The sequence below is a fragment of the Ascaphus truei genome, chromosome 2 (assembly GCF_040206685.1).
Source record: "Ascaphus truei isolate aAscTru1 chromosome 2, aAscTru1.hap1, whole genome shotgun sequence".
Taxonomy (NCBI): domain Eukaryota; kingdom Metazoa; phylum Chordata; class Amphibia; order Anura; family Ascaphidae; genus Ascaphus; species Ascaphus truei.
The window spans coordinates 41,193,629-41,210,813 of record NC_134484.1 but is presented as its reverse complement, the minus strand read 5'-3'; the positions used below and the strand labels follow the sequence as shown (position 1 = coordinate 41,210,813).

At 41.1% G+C, this 17,185-nt stretch overlaps 1 protein-coding gene across 1 annotated transcript in view; it reads right to left on the bottom strand.

The window, feature by feature from the left end:
- Window positions 1-5,250: 5,250 nt before the first annotated feature.
- The window catches only part of ATAD2 (ATPase family AAA domain containing 2), a 43,450-nt gene continuing 31,515 nt past the window's right edge, over window positions 5,251-17,185 (bottom strand). The window contains exons 18-28 of the mRNA XM_075582241.1: window positions 16,913-17,099; window positions 16,089-16,274; window positions 15,483-15,618; window positions 15,160-15,356; window positions 14,336-14,495; window positions 14,013-14,135; window positions 13,261-13,398; window positions 8,324-8,695; window positions 6,961-7,094; window positions 6,133-6,261; window positions 5,251-5,404 (exon numbers count right to left, since the gene is read on the bottom strand). Coding sequence (XP_075438356.1) covers window positions 5,369-5,404; window positions 6,133-6,261; window positions 6,961-7,094; window positions 8,324-8,695; window positions 13,261-13,398; window positions 14,013-14,135; window positions 14,336-14,495; window positions 15,160-15,356; window positions 15,483-15,618; window positions 16,089-16,274; window positions 16,913-17,099 — 1,798 coding nt within the window. The 3' untranslated portion in view covers window positions 5,251-5,368. The remainder of the gene's footprint in view (window positions 5,405-6,132; window positions 6,262-6,960; window positions 7,095-8,323; window positions 8,696-13,260; window positions 13,399-14,012; window positions 14,136-14,335; window positions 14,496-15,159; window positions 15,357-15,482; window positions 15,619-16,088; window positions 16,275-16,912; window positions 17,100-17,185) is intronic.

Sequence of the window (17,185 nt, the reverse complement as noted above, 5' to 3'; positions counted from 1 at the left end):
ACGGGGCAGGGACCTGTGCCTGTAAAAATGTCTCTGTAAAGCGCTACGTAAAACTAGCAGCACTATACAAAAACATGCTATTATTATTAAAAGTAAATCAAAGAAAATGAAGGACTTACATTTTCATTTTGGTCTCATCAAGTTTCTTGTTTAATGTATCCAAAAAAAAGGTAGCAATAAAGAAAAAATCAGCACACAGGGAAAGGAAAAGTTAGCAGACAGTTATATGAGCACAATAGAGCAACGTTTCAAGGCCCCCTGGCCCCTTAGGCCTTGCCCCCGCTGCACGCTGCAGCGTCCGCTGCGCTCACCAGAGCCCTCCCCGCAACGGCGCCGGGCCCGCTGCGAGGGGGGGCCGCAGCGCTCGCGCGAGAGCTACTCCTGCTCTCAATAGAATTGAGAGCAGGAACTCGCGTCGAGCGGCTAGGCACGCCCCCCGGCGGTTCAGCCAATGAGGGCGAACCTGCCGGGTGACGTCATGGCCGCGCCCCCGTCACTCCTCCGGCACGCCCCCCCCGGTCTCTGCTCCTGCAGTGAGCTGCAGACCGGGGAATCGCCGGAACGCGCAGCCGAAAGCGCGGGCGCGCATTAGAGCGCCGTGACCGGGGCCTTAGCCTAAGTCAGGCTGACGTCTGCAGTGTGTCTGCCAACTAGTCCTTTCAGTGTAGGTTTGTAGGATAATGCCTGCAATTCCCCCTCTTCAATCTGAGGTTATTGCAACAAGGAAAACCACGTTCCAAGTAAGATGGTGGACAGGTAGATTCTACAGTGGATCAAACTCCAGAGCATTCAACAATTGGGATAAGACTAGCGAGATCCCACAACAGAAGAGGCAATGAAGATTCCAGGATTAATTCTGGATACAGCCTTGAGGAAACTAATGATCAGATCATTTGAGGCAATTTGGGTGATGAAATAATGCTTGAAAACCTGAACACAAGGAAGCCGGGCTTAAGCCCTTTATGCATTTTTTTTTTTAAACAAACAAAATCGAAGATAAAGATTTCACCACTCATAAATGGTACGTTATGTTTGCTGAACCATTGCAAGGTTTTTCCAGACCTTATAATAGGCCATATTAGTGCTTTCTTTCCTTGATATAATAATAAGATGTTGATTACTACATCTGAAATTATTCTCTCTCCTAATATCTGCTTTTTAACCTCCTAAATGGATAAATGCTGGATCGAGATGAAAAACCTTTCCCTACATGAGGTCTTATTTGAGAGGAAGCTTCCAGGAATCCTGAACCGATATTTGTTAGATCCAAAAACTATGATCTTCTCACCTTCAGGATGACTATTATTATGGACTATACCAGTTTCAGCTTTTTTTTTTTTTTTATAGAACTAATTGGATCAAAGGAATTGGAGGGATTACATAAACAGTGGGAAAAGACCCAGGGTATGTCCATGGCATCTGCACAAAACACCTGATGGTCTCCACCTTTCATGCATTAAATGACTTTGTAGTTATGTTGGTTTGCTATTTGGTCTATCATTGGCTTTCCCAGCCATTTTTTTTTCTTTCTGCCTAGGAGAGAATTCTTGATACTTCCTTTATCATTAGTGAAGTTAATGCTCCTTCCTGACAATTGCTTATATGGTATGGCAGCCATGTTGTCTGCCCCTATTCTTAATGGAAGATCTGTATCTTATTTGCTGAATGTTTGAATGCCCCTGCCCATTGCTCTTTGTTCCAGTGTTGATAGGCATTGGATGCTCCTCTCTATTCCATAATCCATGATTTGCTAACCCCTCTGTGTAAATCCAGAGACCTTCTTCCCCTATAAATATTTAATTTTTTTATTTTTAACCAACATTCGTTAATGATGTTTAATAGCATAATTCTTTGCTTGGATCTTATCTCCAAAACACTAGGAGATTTTTCTGGAGGGAACATATGTGGAATCTTGCCCAGAGGACAACCTCCAATCTAAGAGAGAAGAGACCTATCAGACTAAAATTGTTAGAATGATGTTCTTGCTATTTTTCTGAAGATCGATACGGGTCTTTTGATATTTTCCTTTTTTCTTCTTCTCAATTTGACAAAAAAGACTGCCTTTCTGGTTATCAAAATATATACAAAGAAAACATGTTTTGAGGGTGCCAAATCACTTATTTTGTAAATTTGAGTGGTCTTGAAGTTTTTAAAGAACCATAGATGGATTATTGCATCCTCGAGTTTTAGGGAGAGCCCTCCCCTCCCCTCCCCAAGAAAACAAGATACCTTGCTGACAGCGATAACGGACATGACTTTTATCAATACCCTGGGGGGAAGTGGCAGCTCCAAAAGGAAGTATTCTGAACTAAAAGTGTTTTGCATTTAGAAGCACTGAAAACTTCAGTGGGATGGATGGATGAATAGGCACATGAAAATAGGCATATTTGAGGTCTATAGATTTTAATAGATCAACCACCTCTACTGCTCTTATTACTGATCCCAGAAATTACATTTTTACGTGTTGTACCCATAGAAACCTGTTGACTGGTTTCAGGTCTAGAATCGTTCCAAAACCTCATGTTTTAGTACAATCGTATGAAGTAACATTTTCCCAAGCCGAAATATCCTCTGGGCAAAAAGGGTACATTCTAAAATATGTATTAGTCACCCCTGATCTGTCTAGGAATGCCCATTTAGAGGGATGGATTGATGAAGAGGAACGTGACCCCCAACATTTGAACTTAAGTCTTGGTATAGTATTTGCCATTGTTAAAGTTGTTCGATATATAGGATGGGATGGATATTTCATCAACAACCTGACTTTCCGAGTAAAGGGTTACCTTTTGCCAAGAAAAATACAAACATTCTACTAGTGAAGCGAGCTGAAAGGTCTGTAAAAATCAATCAGCAAGGTCAGTGATCTAGATATTTTCTGATGAGCAGGGAATTCCATCTTATTGAACGTTTCTAACAGCAATTTTCACCCAATCTAAAAATGGGTTCAAGGAAGAAACCTTCTCGCTAAAGGTTTTTTTGGTTTTGTTTTTTAGTGGCTGTAAGCTTTAATTCACAAACTTTTCAATGTCTGGATTTACAGTTGGGCCTTTCTGGTCTTAGACAGGTCACTGTAGAAGAGGGTTCACCTTGGGCTCTGGAGAGGTATTTTTAGTTGACATGCCAAGCAGGATGTATGATGTTCCACTTCCCGACACTCCCAAAAATAATGCAGACTCCGGTGTATAATCGGACCGCATGACCAGAATTGCCTCATAGCCACCGCTTCTGGGTGCACGCGCAGAACGGATGCCAGCGTCAGGGCTCACTCCCGCAATCAGGGAAGGACATTGCAACTTCTTTGTGACCCTGCAGACATTTGTTACTTGGAGGACGGTGAGGGATTGATGCTATAAAATGTGTGGTCACATACCACATAAAACACAATGTGCTATGAAAAGACAAACATGTCAGTCAAGTTAAACCGTATTCATTCTATGTAGTGACAAATGTCCTGCCTGGCAAAGACAAACAATATGTGACATTTGTGTAAATGGTGGCAGGGGCTCCGTTCTGTTGCTGTATTACAAAACCATGTCTGATGCACATCTTTGCTGTTGAATATGAATACTGTGCTCATTCACATGTCATTACCCAGAATCCCTGGCTGCAGTGGAAGCATTGCATGAACCGGTCTGCTGCTATGACAAGTGGTATATTTACCATACAAAATAGAAGCATAACGTAACAAGTAAATAAAAAGCTACAGGAAACAATTTGCTTTTGTTAATGACAATGTGTCATAATATTTTAGAAAGATAAACAGGACTACCTGCACACCTCTATGCGTAACTGTAATGCACATAAGTGGCAGAAACCAGTACCTGCTCCCATTTTGTATGGGCCTAGTGTCGATGTTTTGCATTACAGATTTACACTTAACTAAGGCCTGGGACCCGATGCGCCCGGCGGCGCGGGCGGCCACACGCGAGTTTCCCACCAGCAGGGGAATCCTCCCGAGCCGGTCCCGGTCCCCCCTGGCTGCACAGCTCACTACACGCTGTGACACGTCAGCCGCTGGGGGATACAAGAGAATTGTGATCCCTAGCTTCGACGCATCACGTGGTGTGGCTGTGAGCCAATGAGGAGGGGAGGCTTCGGGGAGGAGTGTGGGCGGGAAAGCAGCGTGAGTGCCTATCTGTGTGTGTGTGTGTGTGTGTGTGTATGTATGTGTGTGCCTGAGTGCCTGCCTGTGTCTGTGTCTGTGTGTATGCCTGAGAGTCTGTGTGAATGCCTGAGTGTGTGTGTGTGTATGCCTGTGTGTGTGTGTGTGTGTATGCCTGAGTGTGTGTGTGTATGAGTGCCAGCCCGAGCCCGTGGAGGGAGGGAGGGAGTAGCGGGTCCCTCCGCTCAAGCCACGCCCCCCCCTCCCGCTCAAACCTCCCACTCCCGCCCCCTACAGACCGCATATCGCGGTCTGCCTGTCTGCAGTGCGGGAGTGCTGACGGAGGGAGCGGGGCCTTAGCCTAACAAGGATAATTTGTTTAGAACGAAGACCTCCCCCCTTTAACTCCATGCTTTTGAAGTGGGATGTGACCAAACTATAAGAGGGCCCGATTAACTAACAGCTTCACATAGAACAATTAATTGGGGAGATTTATTTTTACTTTTCTTCGTTTTATGGTAGTGAAAAATCACTGAATGAGCCCGTCAGTTTAGGTCTCCACTAACCCGTTAAATAGCAATGCCACCTGCGCGGTTAAATAGTCATTTTCAGAGTTTAAAAAAATTCTTGCTACAGCCAGGGTCTTGGCTGATTAACTGGTGGCAAACGTACCCCACTGGCCCAAAAACCAGACAACCACTGCTCCCCCAACATCAACTGTATATACCAGATACATTCCCCACATGCAAACAACCAATCACATTACACATGCCACTTTCCACACAGAATGGGACATCTCTCCACGCCAAGTTAAGTGCATTAGCGTTAGGGGTGACCAAATGTCCTACATAGCTTCCACACAGAACTAATGCATTACACACAGTAGGTGTGGGGAGCAGAGCACCAAATGTGTGCGCGCCCCTGATGTATAACACACGAGCAGCCATGTGAGATCTGGATAGATCTGTAACTACTGTTTCCGCTCATCCATAGCGACACACACACTATTTTAATTTCGTTTTCACCGTTATTGGCAACCAATAAAGGCAAGTTCAAAAGGAAAAATATTTATGAATGCACAAACTATGGCAACTGATTTCCATGAAAAACTGTATTTTGTATCAGCATAGATAAGAGTAAAAAATATATACAAGTAAACATTTAAAATTTATTAGACCACAATATATTATATAAAGATCATCTGTTGCATCAGAGTAAGGCAGTTGATATAAAAGATAGAACGTAGAGGGGAAAAAGCCATAGATCTTAAATTCTGAAGCTTTCAATTTCAACATCAATGTCCTGGAAAGGGAAAAAAAAAACCATTGTCACATCAGATTTGAACAGCAATGTTTCACCTAGATATATTGGTGTATGTACAGCTATAGCGTATTAAAACGGTGATGAACATGATATTTGGCATCATCATGTTCTGCTGGTGTAATGAAAACACCCAATATCTCTGGCACAATACTTTATCTGGGCTTTGGCATTGCTTTAGAAATATGGAGCTTTCTATTTTGTAGGAGCTCAAACAGATCGTATGCATCATTCAAGGACTGTAATCTGTAACGATGCATAAGATTAATTTTCATAAAACACTTAATTTATGGCCCAAAAAGTGTTAAAAAAACAAATAAAAAAAAAAACAGTAAACTTTACACCAGCTGACAAATGGACATGAATCAGTTCAACCATGTTTCATATAGCACTCGATCAGTCTATACTATACACCAGGTGTGCGCGGCAGTTGCAGAGGACTGTGCTCTTCCCCCAAGGGGTATCGCGTGAAGCCTCGGCAACTTCACTTAACTTGTCTTTGGCGATGTCATCATCAAGTGACACCGCGGCTTCATTTGACACCAAAAGCCGGAGACAAGGTAAGGGAGGGGGCGCGAGCAGGGAGGGAAGCAGACAGGGGGGCGCAGAAGGGAAAGATTGCACACCCCTGCTATACATTATTGTTTTATACTGTATTTAATTGACAAACACGAATCCTCTTTATAAAGTGTGTACACAGTAGACATTACCTTTAGTAACTGGGCTTTGTTATAATCTTTACGATGTCTGTAAATACACTGGCTGAGTAATGCATACAGCTTTTCCAGCTGAAATACATTATATCCATTACTTTTCTCAACAACTTTGTTCAAGAGTTCCTGTAAAAGGTAAAAAAAAAAAAGCCACCACAAATTAAATTTTGTATGACAGGAAAAAAGCTCGATACATTGTAAACGTGCTTCAAATTCTAAATCCATAACTTATTTTGTAATGCCAGCAACTGAAAAAAGAACTTTGAGACAGGTCAAGAAAATTACATTCTACTCGGGTTTTCCTGATGGAAACAAAACAAAAAAAAGTAATGGTGGCCGCAAGGCGATGAAAGTAATTTTCTGCACTCTGCAGCATCACATGCTAGCGGCTTACAGGGTTTCTGGTGTATTGCAACCACGTGGGAAGCACTGCCTGTGTCCGCCTGCATGGTGCCCGTGTGGGAACCCTGCAGACCGCTAGCATGAGATGCAGGTCTCCAGGCCCCTTCAACTACTTCACAGGATCTCGGAGAGAAAGAGGGAAGGGAGGATTTGGGAAAGCGGGGAGAGGATGGAGCAGGCTGGGAGATTGTTAACAGATGTGACGCACTATGCAAGGCGCGCCCCACACGTCCTGTTACAGGGGTTCAAACAAATATTTTTTAGCAGGAAGCTCAAACTAAATAAAGTAGGCAATCACAGGTCTATGTAATAATAATACAAAACTAATATTACGAAGGTCAGTATGTACATTTTGAAACATATGTTAAAAAAATTATACTGTTACGCTAATATTTTTATGTCCATATCAAATTTGAAACTAACCTTGAGCTGCTGTTGGTCCACAAGAAGTGTTGGAATTGGTTCTGAAAGTATCTCCATAGCTTTCTCCACACTGATTAAATGCTGCTGTTCTACCAGCATTTGCCTAGCACGAGTCATGCGGAGAACGCCCAAATCTACAATCAGAGAGCAGATTTAAGTCAAACTTTTATGAGTTCATTCTTTCTTTGCCTGAATGTGTTATTCTCTAGGGCAGTTGTGCTCAATGCCAATCTTCAAAACGCCCCCCTCCCCCCAAACAGGTCAGGTTTTCAGGATATCCCAGCTTCACCACAGGTGGTGCAGTCTTCAACTTGAGGAGGGAGGGGGGGGGGCAGGAGACCTTGAAGACTGGAGTTTAGCACCCCTGCTCTAGGGCATGCACAAGCACAGCATGCCCCACTATTTAAGGGCAGCAACCTTTTGCTAATTTGACTTGGAAGTTCTTGTTTTACAAGAGAAACCTACTAACAGCAAGTTCACTCTGAGTGCTACCTTTTGGCTACTTTACTCTATCGAGATAGATATTTTATTCCACAATATCTCCAATTGTACAATCAAAACAACCCAGCACCATTTTGGGCTAGCTGAGAAAAGGGTATGCACATGTAGTAGACCAAAGAGTGGGAACATAAATTAACCCCTTCATACACAATGTTCTAGGAATGCACCAAAGTGTTGAGGGGAAAAAGTGAAGGATCTAAAGAGGGGCAAGTAGAAAACACACACACACACACACACACACACACACACACACACACACACACACACACACACACACACACACACACACACACACACACACACACACACACACACACACACACACACACAGTGGAGTGTAACATGAACATCGAGTGATATGAACTGAGTAATTTGTGTTTTGATTTAAAAAAACAAAACAAAAAAAAACACAACAGATCTGGAAATCTGTATATCAGAGACAAATATCTACTGGTAACGCAGAAGTATCTCATGTTGGAATTTACTAGCAATGAGAAGCTGACCACCTATGAATGTGAACATGCTGAAGAAGACCTATACAGCCTACAGCATCTTCTACTGAAAAGACACCGAATTGAACACATTTTACACTTGCCAAAACACCAATGTTAAAGTTGCTGCGGTGAGAAAGAACCGTTAATTTCTGTAGGGTTACAGACCACAAACCAACATAGCAGACCAGACAAGGACCTGTTGCTGCAATCACTCTTATGTTCTATTTTCACTTGTAAGGGGGTTTACAGCCATGAAAGTATGTGTGTTATGTACTGTACACGAAGGATTATAACCGTGATACATTTGTATGTGAAGGGAAATTTCATGCATGGACCTGAATTCCTGCTTTAATAAGGGTCCTACATACCATTGGACTCGCACTGATCACCATTTTCTTTTGTTGGAGAGCAAGAAGCTTCAAGGTGCTTTTTTGTTAATTCATCAGATGCCGTGTGAACAGAGATATTTGTATTCCCAGGGATATTTACAGCTGGCTTCAACAAGTTCTCAGTATGACTTGCAAGACTGTCCGCAACAGAGGTTTCATTGTCAGCTTCCATTGAGGACTCGTCAAGAAGTTCGATTTCAGTATGATCTACACTGGATTCATTATTTTCCAGGTCAATCTCACTTTCCGCTTCAATTCTGCAATCTTTAGAAGTTTGTAAAACCTTCTTTTTTTTAGTAATTGTACCACAACTCCACCGGTTTCTTCTTTTATATTTTTTCCTTGTTTGAACTGTAAATGGTCATTAAATGTATTAAAAATCACATATACCTTAAAGAAAACTAAAGCACGTCAAGTTGCACTGTCTAAAAGGTCACATCCAACTCCTCCCACATTCAGATTGTCATATCCCTGCTCGCCTCTTGCATTCTGCTCAGGGATGGCTTCTTTCCATCTTTTTTGTACCTAAAGCCCTCTCCTGCCCCACACCACCTGGAATGACTGGCAAAATCAATATCCAAAAGCACCTTCTCCATCAACCTTCAAAAGACCGTATTAAAAAACAGCTCTTTAACAGTATTTTCCCCTTGCATACACACTTATAACACCCTCCCTACTTGTGCTGTAAATTCTCCCTGCATTACATTTTCCTGTTGACTTACGTTTTAAGTGGTTATACCCGTTGTTTCAAATTGCATTGTGCATTACGGATCTGAAGTGCTATATATCTAAAAATCTACATTGCTATACACTAAATAGCCTAGAATGCCCCAACTATTGTGCATTACCCTGCTATGGAATGGGTTCAAATAGCTTAAAAATAATTACAGCACCAAAAGAGTATGGCACCAACAGCGTTCAAACTTTAGAGGAAATTATTATTGTTCCAGTGCCCACAGATGGATGTATATTATAGGCGAATGCTGTTAAATTCCGGGCATTATTGATTCAGTAATGGCCCGGAATTTATCACCTTGTCAAGTTTTTCATTCCAGCCAATCAGCTTTCACTGATCAGAGCAGCTCTCAGACAAGGGAGGTGATTGTGCAGGTGGAGGGTTGGTCAGCGCACGGGATTTTGCTCAAACGTAGAGATAAGAGGATAGGAAGATATGGAACACGGTATTAGTGTTTTAGTAATCGAACGGTACAATACAGCCAAAAGAACTTTGGAATTAAAAATGTATGAAAAATATATTTTTAAAATAGCTTAAAACTCTTTGGAATTAAAGAACCTTGGTAATTAAAAGTAAATATATGAAAAAATATATATTCTAAAATAGCTTAAAAATCCTTAAATGAAATTTAAATGGAATTGTGTGGTTTTTTTGTGAACAGAAGCAGAATACGTGCTATATGTGGATGACTAACAGGGTGTGTTTATATAGCCTGTTGTTGGTCTGAGGTAAAAAGGGGATAATGGGGCTGGTTAGCAGAGTTTAATGCGCAGTCTTTCCTTCACTGAATGCTGCTAAAAACAATAGCTTTCTCACCCTCCTGGTGGGGGCAGTACGTGAGTTGCTTCTCTCCCGGGGGCCCAAATAGGAAGAAAAGGGCCGAACTCGGTGAGTGAGCAAAATAGAATTTATTAGGTACAGAAAACAAAGTCAAAATAACACTCACGGTACAGCTTTAAAACAGCCCAGCATCAGCCTGATCGTCCGGTGATATTCCTCTCACCAGTACAGCTCCCGTGGTCGCGTCCGACGGCGGGACCGGAAGAGGAGGTCTTACCGGATGTCAGCAGGCTGGCTGGGTCCTTCAATCAATGGGCTCCGGCAGGGAACAACTAGTTTCGCAATAATGCTTCGTCAGGAACCTGACGAAGCATTATTGCGAAACTAGTTGTTCCCTGCCGGAGCCCATTGATTGAAGGACCCAGCCAGCCTGCTGACATCCGGTAAGACCTCCTCTTCCGGTCCCGCCGTCGGACGCGACCACGGGAGCTGTACTGGTGAGAGGAATATCACCGGACGATCAGGCTGATGCTGGGCTGTTTTAAAGCTGTACCGTGAGTGTTATTTTGACTTTGTTTTCTGTACCTAATAAATTCTATTTTGCTCACTCACCGAGTTCGGCCCTTTTCTTCCTATTTGGGCCCCCGGGAGAGAAGCAACTCACGTACTGCCCCCACCAGGAGGGTGAGAAAGCTATTGTTTTTAGCAGCATTCAGTGAAGGAAAGACTGCGCATTAAACTCTGCTAACCAGCCCCATTATCCCCTTTTTACCTCAGACCAACAACAGGCTATATAAACACACCCTGTTAGTCATCCACATATAGCACGTATTCTGCTTCTGTTCACAAAAAAACCACACAATTCCATTTAAATTTTATTTAAGGATTTTTAAGCTATTTTAGAATATATATTTTTTCATATATTTACTTTTAATTACCAAGGTTCTTTAATTCCAAAGAGTTTTAAGCTATTTTAAAAATATATTTTTCATACATTTTTAATTCCAAAGTTCTTTTGGCTGTATTGTACCGTTCGATTACTAAAACACTAATACCGTGTTCCATATCTTCCTATCCTCTTATCTCTACGTTTGAGCAAAATCCCGTGCGCTGACCAACCCTCCACCTCCACTGCAACTACAAGAAGATTCCGGGCTTTATCTTCTCTACTGGTCCAGCTGCAGAAAACAACAAGGGCAAGTATACACTACCCTTTCTTTGGTTACACACTACCACACAGGCAACATCACAAGCCTATACAAATAGGGAGCGCCCCAACCTCTTTTCTTTTTGTCACAAGGGAGGTGATTGGACAGGAGGCAGCAGCCAAGCACTGACTCCTCCCCCTCCCCCCCGTGCAGAGCAGGACAGTGTGAGGAGGGAGAGTTTGTGTTTGTGTGTCTGCAGTTTGTGGGTATTTGCGTTTGTAGATGCAGTGTGTGCGTGTTGCAGCAGAGGATGCGTGTGTAGGCGTGTAGAGTTTGCGTGTGTTTAGAGCTGCAGTACACACACACACACACACACACACGGCTGCAGCATGTGTGGAGGCTGCAGTGTGTGTATTTATAGAGTGGGGGGACAGCTGTAAAAGGTGAGCGTCTATAGATAGCTGCAGTGAGTATAGAGATGCTTTAATGTATTTACAATTTTATTTAAAAAAAAAATCTATATAACTATACAAAGTGTATTTATGGGGGAAAATAAACAAACCTACATTTAGCCTATAATAGTAATAATTCCCTCAGAAAAGGGCATTACTGGCCAATAATGCCCTAGTGTGGTTCAAGTCCCTCGGCTTCGCCTCGGGCCTTCAACTCTTCCAGCCAGGGCATTATTGACCAGTAATGACCTGTTCTTCAGGGATTATTACTTAACTACCTGCAATGTATTTTTGTCACAGGAATGCTTTTACACCACAGGGAGAAAGGGAGTAGTGAGTGGACAAACACCCCCTCCCCCATGGATTGGAAGAGGGGACCATCCTCAATCCTGAGGCGCTTTACTCAAAGGACATTATGGCCCATAATACTAAACGGTACTATACCATAAGGCACCTTCCAGCACTGGATACTTAACATTCATATGGTGAAGGGCCATTTAAGAAATATGGATTTCAGGAAAATGTCATTAGACCCCAGGGAGATTAAAGGGTGCAGTCATGTCTCAGGATGAAAAGGGGTGATGGTACAGTCCTTTCAATCCTGGGGATCTCAAACAGACAGAGACTGCACAAGAAATTAGCTCTATTACCAGCAGCCGGTGTGCAAACTGCTAAACCCCAGCGACATCTGGAGGCTCATGTGTAAAACGCAAACTCTGACCGGGGGGGGGGGGGGGGGCGCGTCACACCAGTCCAAAGGTCACAACTACAGGCCAACTAAAGTCCCATGTTTGAATTCCATAACTGAATTAGACTCCTCTAGATCTGTTGGAAGACCATTGAATGAATCCATCTGTCTTTCTGTGAAGTACTACCTCACATTTGCCTCCCAGGCATATTATAATTATAATAATTTGTTCTTGTATAGCACTGCTAGTTTTACATAGTGCTTTAGAGACATTTTGCACAGTCCCTGCACCGTGGAGTTTACAATCTATGTTTTTGGGAGATAAAGTGACTTGGCCAAGGTCACAAGGAGCAGACACCAGGAATTGAACCAGGTTTCTGAGCTGCTCCTCACGAATATCTCCAGAATATCATTTATATTATAATTGAACTGGAGATATGATTTATTGAAGGCATTCTGAACATTGTGTTAAGATTTGGAAAGGATTTAACTTGGATTGGACTGTCACATTTGTCAAGAGCCTGCCACACACTACCTTTAATGCAGTACCTCTTGGTTCAAGCACTTCTCATGTGCCTTGTTAAAACTCTTTAAACATTTGAAAGTTTCAATCCTAATCTCCCAAGACGCACATTAAGGTCCCTTAATCCAGGGACGCGAGTCGTCTAACTTCCCTTACCATGTCACCGGAGGCTTCACATACCATCGGACCAGTTAAGGTGTGGCGCAGGCTGAAAAGTTTGCACTCCTCTGCCTTAGTATCTCGTAATAAGATATGACGCAGACCATGCACCATTGTAGCCCTTCTTTGCAGAAGCTAGATTTACTTTTAAAAAGGTGCAAAGGTGCAAATCATGACTTTTGGTTCTCTTTACTATAATACGATACCACATATGCTTTGCTAATAAAATTCCTAAACTGTAGCCACTTGAGGCATTGTAGATCATTTTTTTTGTAGAATGTGCGCAAGTGTTTGATAATTTGTTGTTGATGCATTATAAACTGTGTCTTGAAAAACAAAAAGGTAACCAAGCTGCTGTTAAATAGGAACATTCCTTAAGGCGTTGAAAAGTCTCCAGTCTATTAATCTATTAGGAACTCATTTAACATACCTGTGCTGGGTGTGCTGGCTGCTGCTGGCAGCTCACCTTTGTCACAGTGCTCAGTTTCCACTTTCCGTGCATCTGAAGTACTATCCTGCTTAGGGAGTACATTGTAATAAGATGGCACATATTCTGAAGTGGAGAAACCTAAAATAAATAAAAATCAGGATCAGAGCACTAAAGTTCTGCATTATGTAAACTTCCACAACAGAAATTGTTATCTACCCCAAAGCCTCGTTTCATTTATTAAATGAGATTGATGGAGGAATTTGACACATCCTTTACATATTTGCAGCTAATTGGAGGCCTGATACAGACTGTGTTACATTTTGCGACGGCTGGACTTCTTATACCAGCCAAAGATTTCTTTTTACCTTAGTAAATTTTTAGTGAATAATAAAATTAATGGCAGGGGGTTTATTTTCCCCCCAGCAAGTTTACCATGATACTTTTCACAATGCGATTGTACTATAGTTACGATTCTTATAAGTGCAGTATTTTAAAATATTTATTTATTCTATGTTTATTCATTTGAAAGTACTACATGTCTTATTTTATTTGTTATTCCAGTGGATATTTTTCTTCTATGGGCTCCTTTTTGAAACATGTAACCGTTAGTTTGTTATTTCATATAGGAATGCAAACATTATGGGTTGAGTAAAAAAACAAACAAAAAAAAAAACCTTATTTTTTCCGTCTAATAACACTTAAGGTGCTCTACAAATTTGGCAAAAATAAAATAAAAAAATATATATACATACCCCTTTTCTTGCGAGACTCCTGAATTTCTTCACAAAGCTTCTCAAACTCTTCATCCAACTCTTGTTTGATTATTGCATTGGTGGTATCTTTGAGTGTACATGCTCTATGTCTGATTAAACGATCTGAGGAGGGGAAAAAAAAAAAGTTTATTTCGGAAAGATCCCATTATCTTGCGCAACCTAAATTACAGACAAAGATATGCAAGACTACATGCAAAATATACAGTGAAACTGAACAATGTATTGCCTTTATTTTTACACACATGAAAGAAAAAAGTCAACATTGCTATAAATTTAAAATAGGAAGAAGATAAAATACTCACCTCCAGGATCCTTGTCTGGGTTATACTCCAACGCATTACTACATATTAGATCAACATCCCTTAAATATTCCTTCACTGTCTGATACTTGTGCAGGTCAATTTTACTTATTACAGTTGAGAGGTCCATTGGCTGTGCAATAACTGTGACATAATCAGGAACCTACAAATAACAAAGTGTGGACTATTAGGGGTTTGGAACGGCGGCAAATCAACCCTCTACAAAAAGACATACAGTTGTGATTTGTGACAAACAATCTGCAACACGTGTATTCTTGCCTATGAATTAACACTGATCCGTATTTTGATTATTTTAAGTGGGAGAGAAACCCAAGGGTAAGCAAGGTCAAAGCAAAGTATGATTTCACAACTTGCCAATCACTTATCCAAAAGCACTTCATGCACTTTTAGAATATAATGGAAAGGTCAACTATAAAGTAGGTAAAACATTGTGTGGTGTGACTGATACAGCTGGCCATTAAGTAGGGGATTGAGGGGGAGCATAGGAAAGGTGGGAAAAAGCTCTACTGTGCATGTGTCAAAGAAAACATACAATTATGGCATTATGGGCACTTAGGAAAATAGGTGTTTAAATAAACTGAACTACAGCCAGCCATGCTGGAAGTACGATAAAATAGAAAAGTGCACGAGGTGTCCACCAATCTCAATTGACGCGTTTTAAACAAACAGGCGTTCACTAAAATACTTTGCCTGACTTATGCAAACAGACTATGCCTTTAAATGGCCCACATCCTAATAGCTAGAGACAACCAGAAATAACTGAATTTCACACTGTCCAAATTAGTTTGATGTATCCAATACTTTACCTCTTCAGGATCAACAGGCTTTGTAAAAGCTCTGAACCGCTTGTCAGTAGCAAGTCTGTGAGTAACATCCCTTAAGAAGAGCCTCAATTCACGAAAGGTGTCTTCCTCTTGCTCCGCCAAACGTTTGAGCTCTTCAGCTGTCAGAGGGCGGGGATCAGGTGGAGGTGCAAAAGGCAGAATCTCCAAGGCCTGAAGAACTAAAAAAAGAACACAGAAAACACGACAGGTGAATTGTTAGCAAGGATAGGGAAATATTCCCAATAATCCATTTGAAGCTAAAGCCTGTCACTATTACCAGAAAGGTACTGGAAGAAATCACTAACCTGCCTTCTTTGTGGAAGCAGGTGGTTTAGCAGCTTGAAACAGAATCAAATCTTTAAAGAATAATTCCCTCTCCTCCGTGCTGGGCAGCTGAACATGGAATACTTCTCCATAATCATCCACAAACAGCTCTTGCAACTGAGGAAAAATAACCCACATGGCAAAGTTAAAAAACAAAAAAAAAACAAACAAATGCAGGTTAAAGACAAAGGACAAAAGTCCAACATAAGTCAAAACCGAGACACTTAATAGTACACACTACACACGCATGAGAAAACAAGAAAACAGCTCAGAAAAAAAGTAATTCAACCTTTTTGCAAAGTAACTCTTACAACCCCAGAAATACTGCATCTCACAGTAAAAGTACAGCCTTTTCATCTTTTGTATAGTATTAGGACAATAATTTGACGCTACCTGCTAACGCTTTTTGTTTAAAACAGCAAACGGCTGTACATTCTGCAATATATAGTGAATATAGCTCACAAACAATTGTGGCATTAAATAATTACAACTGCCCGTCTCTAATTATCAATAGACGGCTATGATGTAGATGCAAATAATAAAATGTTTAAAAATTGTGTTTTTTAAATTTTATTTAAACAAAGTACCTCGGATGGCAGATCAGAGTGGCCAACGTCACATGTTGCAAGTAGAAGTATCGGTGCAAATGAAGGGATGTTTTTCAGCAATGTGAGAAATGTGGCTTTCAAAGTGCAGCCAACGGTCTCCCACCACAAATGAATATGTGGAATATATAAGATACTTGGAGAGGTTCTCTTCGCTTCACGAAAGAGCTGTACGGAAAAGTCAAAATTAAAAACACTTTATTGGATTATTCCACGATTAAAAAATAAACAATAGTTTAATGTTTACTTGTTATGGGTATTAAATGCATAAAATTAATACACACACGCAAGCCCCAACCCCAGAACCCGCCACTATAACTGTCAAAAATATACACTGTAGATAGAGATATCTATATAATGTGAAAATTGGATGCATAAATCCCAATTAACTTTATAGTCTTACAACCCCACAAGGTAGGATACAGCAAAGTTAATGCTATACCTGCAGTTCTGTTCTCATGAGGCAGGACTGGTTTTATCACTCAGTCTGCACAGAAAAGGAGCAGAAAACTCACTCTTTATTGCACAAAGTAAATTTAAGAAATGTACAATTTGTAAATACACAATCAAAAACAAAACAGCAAACCAGATATATATATATATATATAAATAAATGTAAGCATTGTATGCTAAGAGAATGGTGACAAGCAGGGTTGCAGACCTGTACGAGACGTGCAAACTTACACAAAAAGTGTTATTTTTGTTTGCTGTACACTGTATAAGTGGAGGGTTTGTCACTTTTTTTTACCCACCATAATTTTAATGTCTGAATTTACACACTTCTAACATGTAGCAGGAAATATTACCTGTGCACATGTTTCTTCTGGGCAGGTTACACTAACTCCAAACAGAACTGCAAGATCTAATGAGTAAACTGTGAACTTCTCTAAATTGTGTATAATTGCGGGAGCCAAATGAGATCCCTGACCAAGTCCTGGTTTTCCAGATAACAGGAGTCTTGGTCTATATGAAGTTGGCCGATTACACGCATTCCTGGCAGAAAGAAAATAAAAATATATTGTGAATTAAATAAAAACAAGAAATCATTTGCAACCTCATTTATTGCTAAAAGGTGCTTT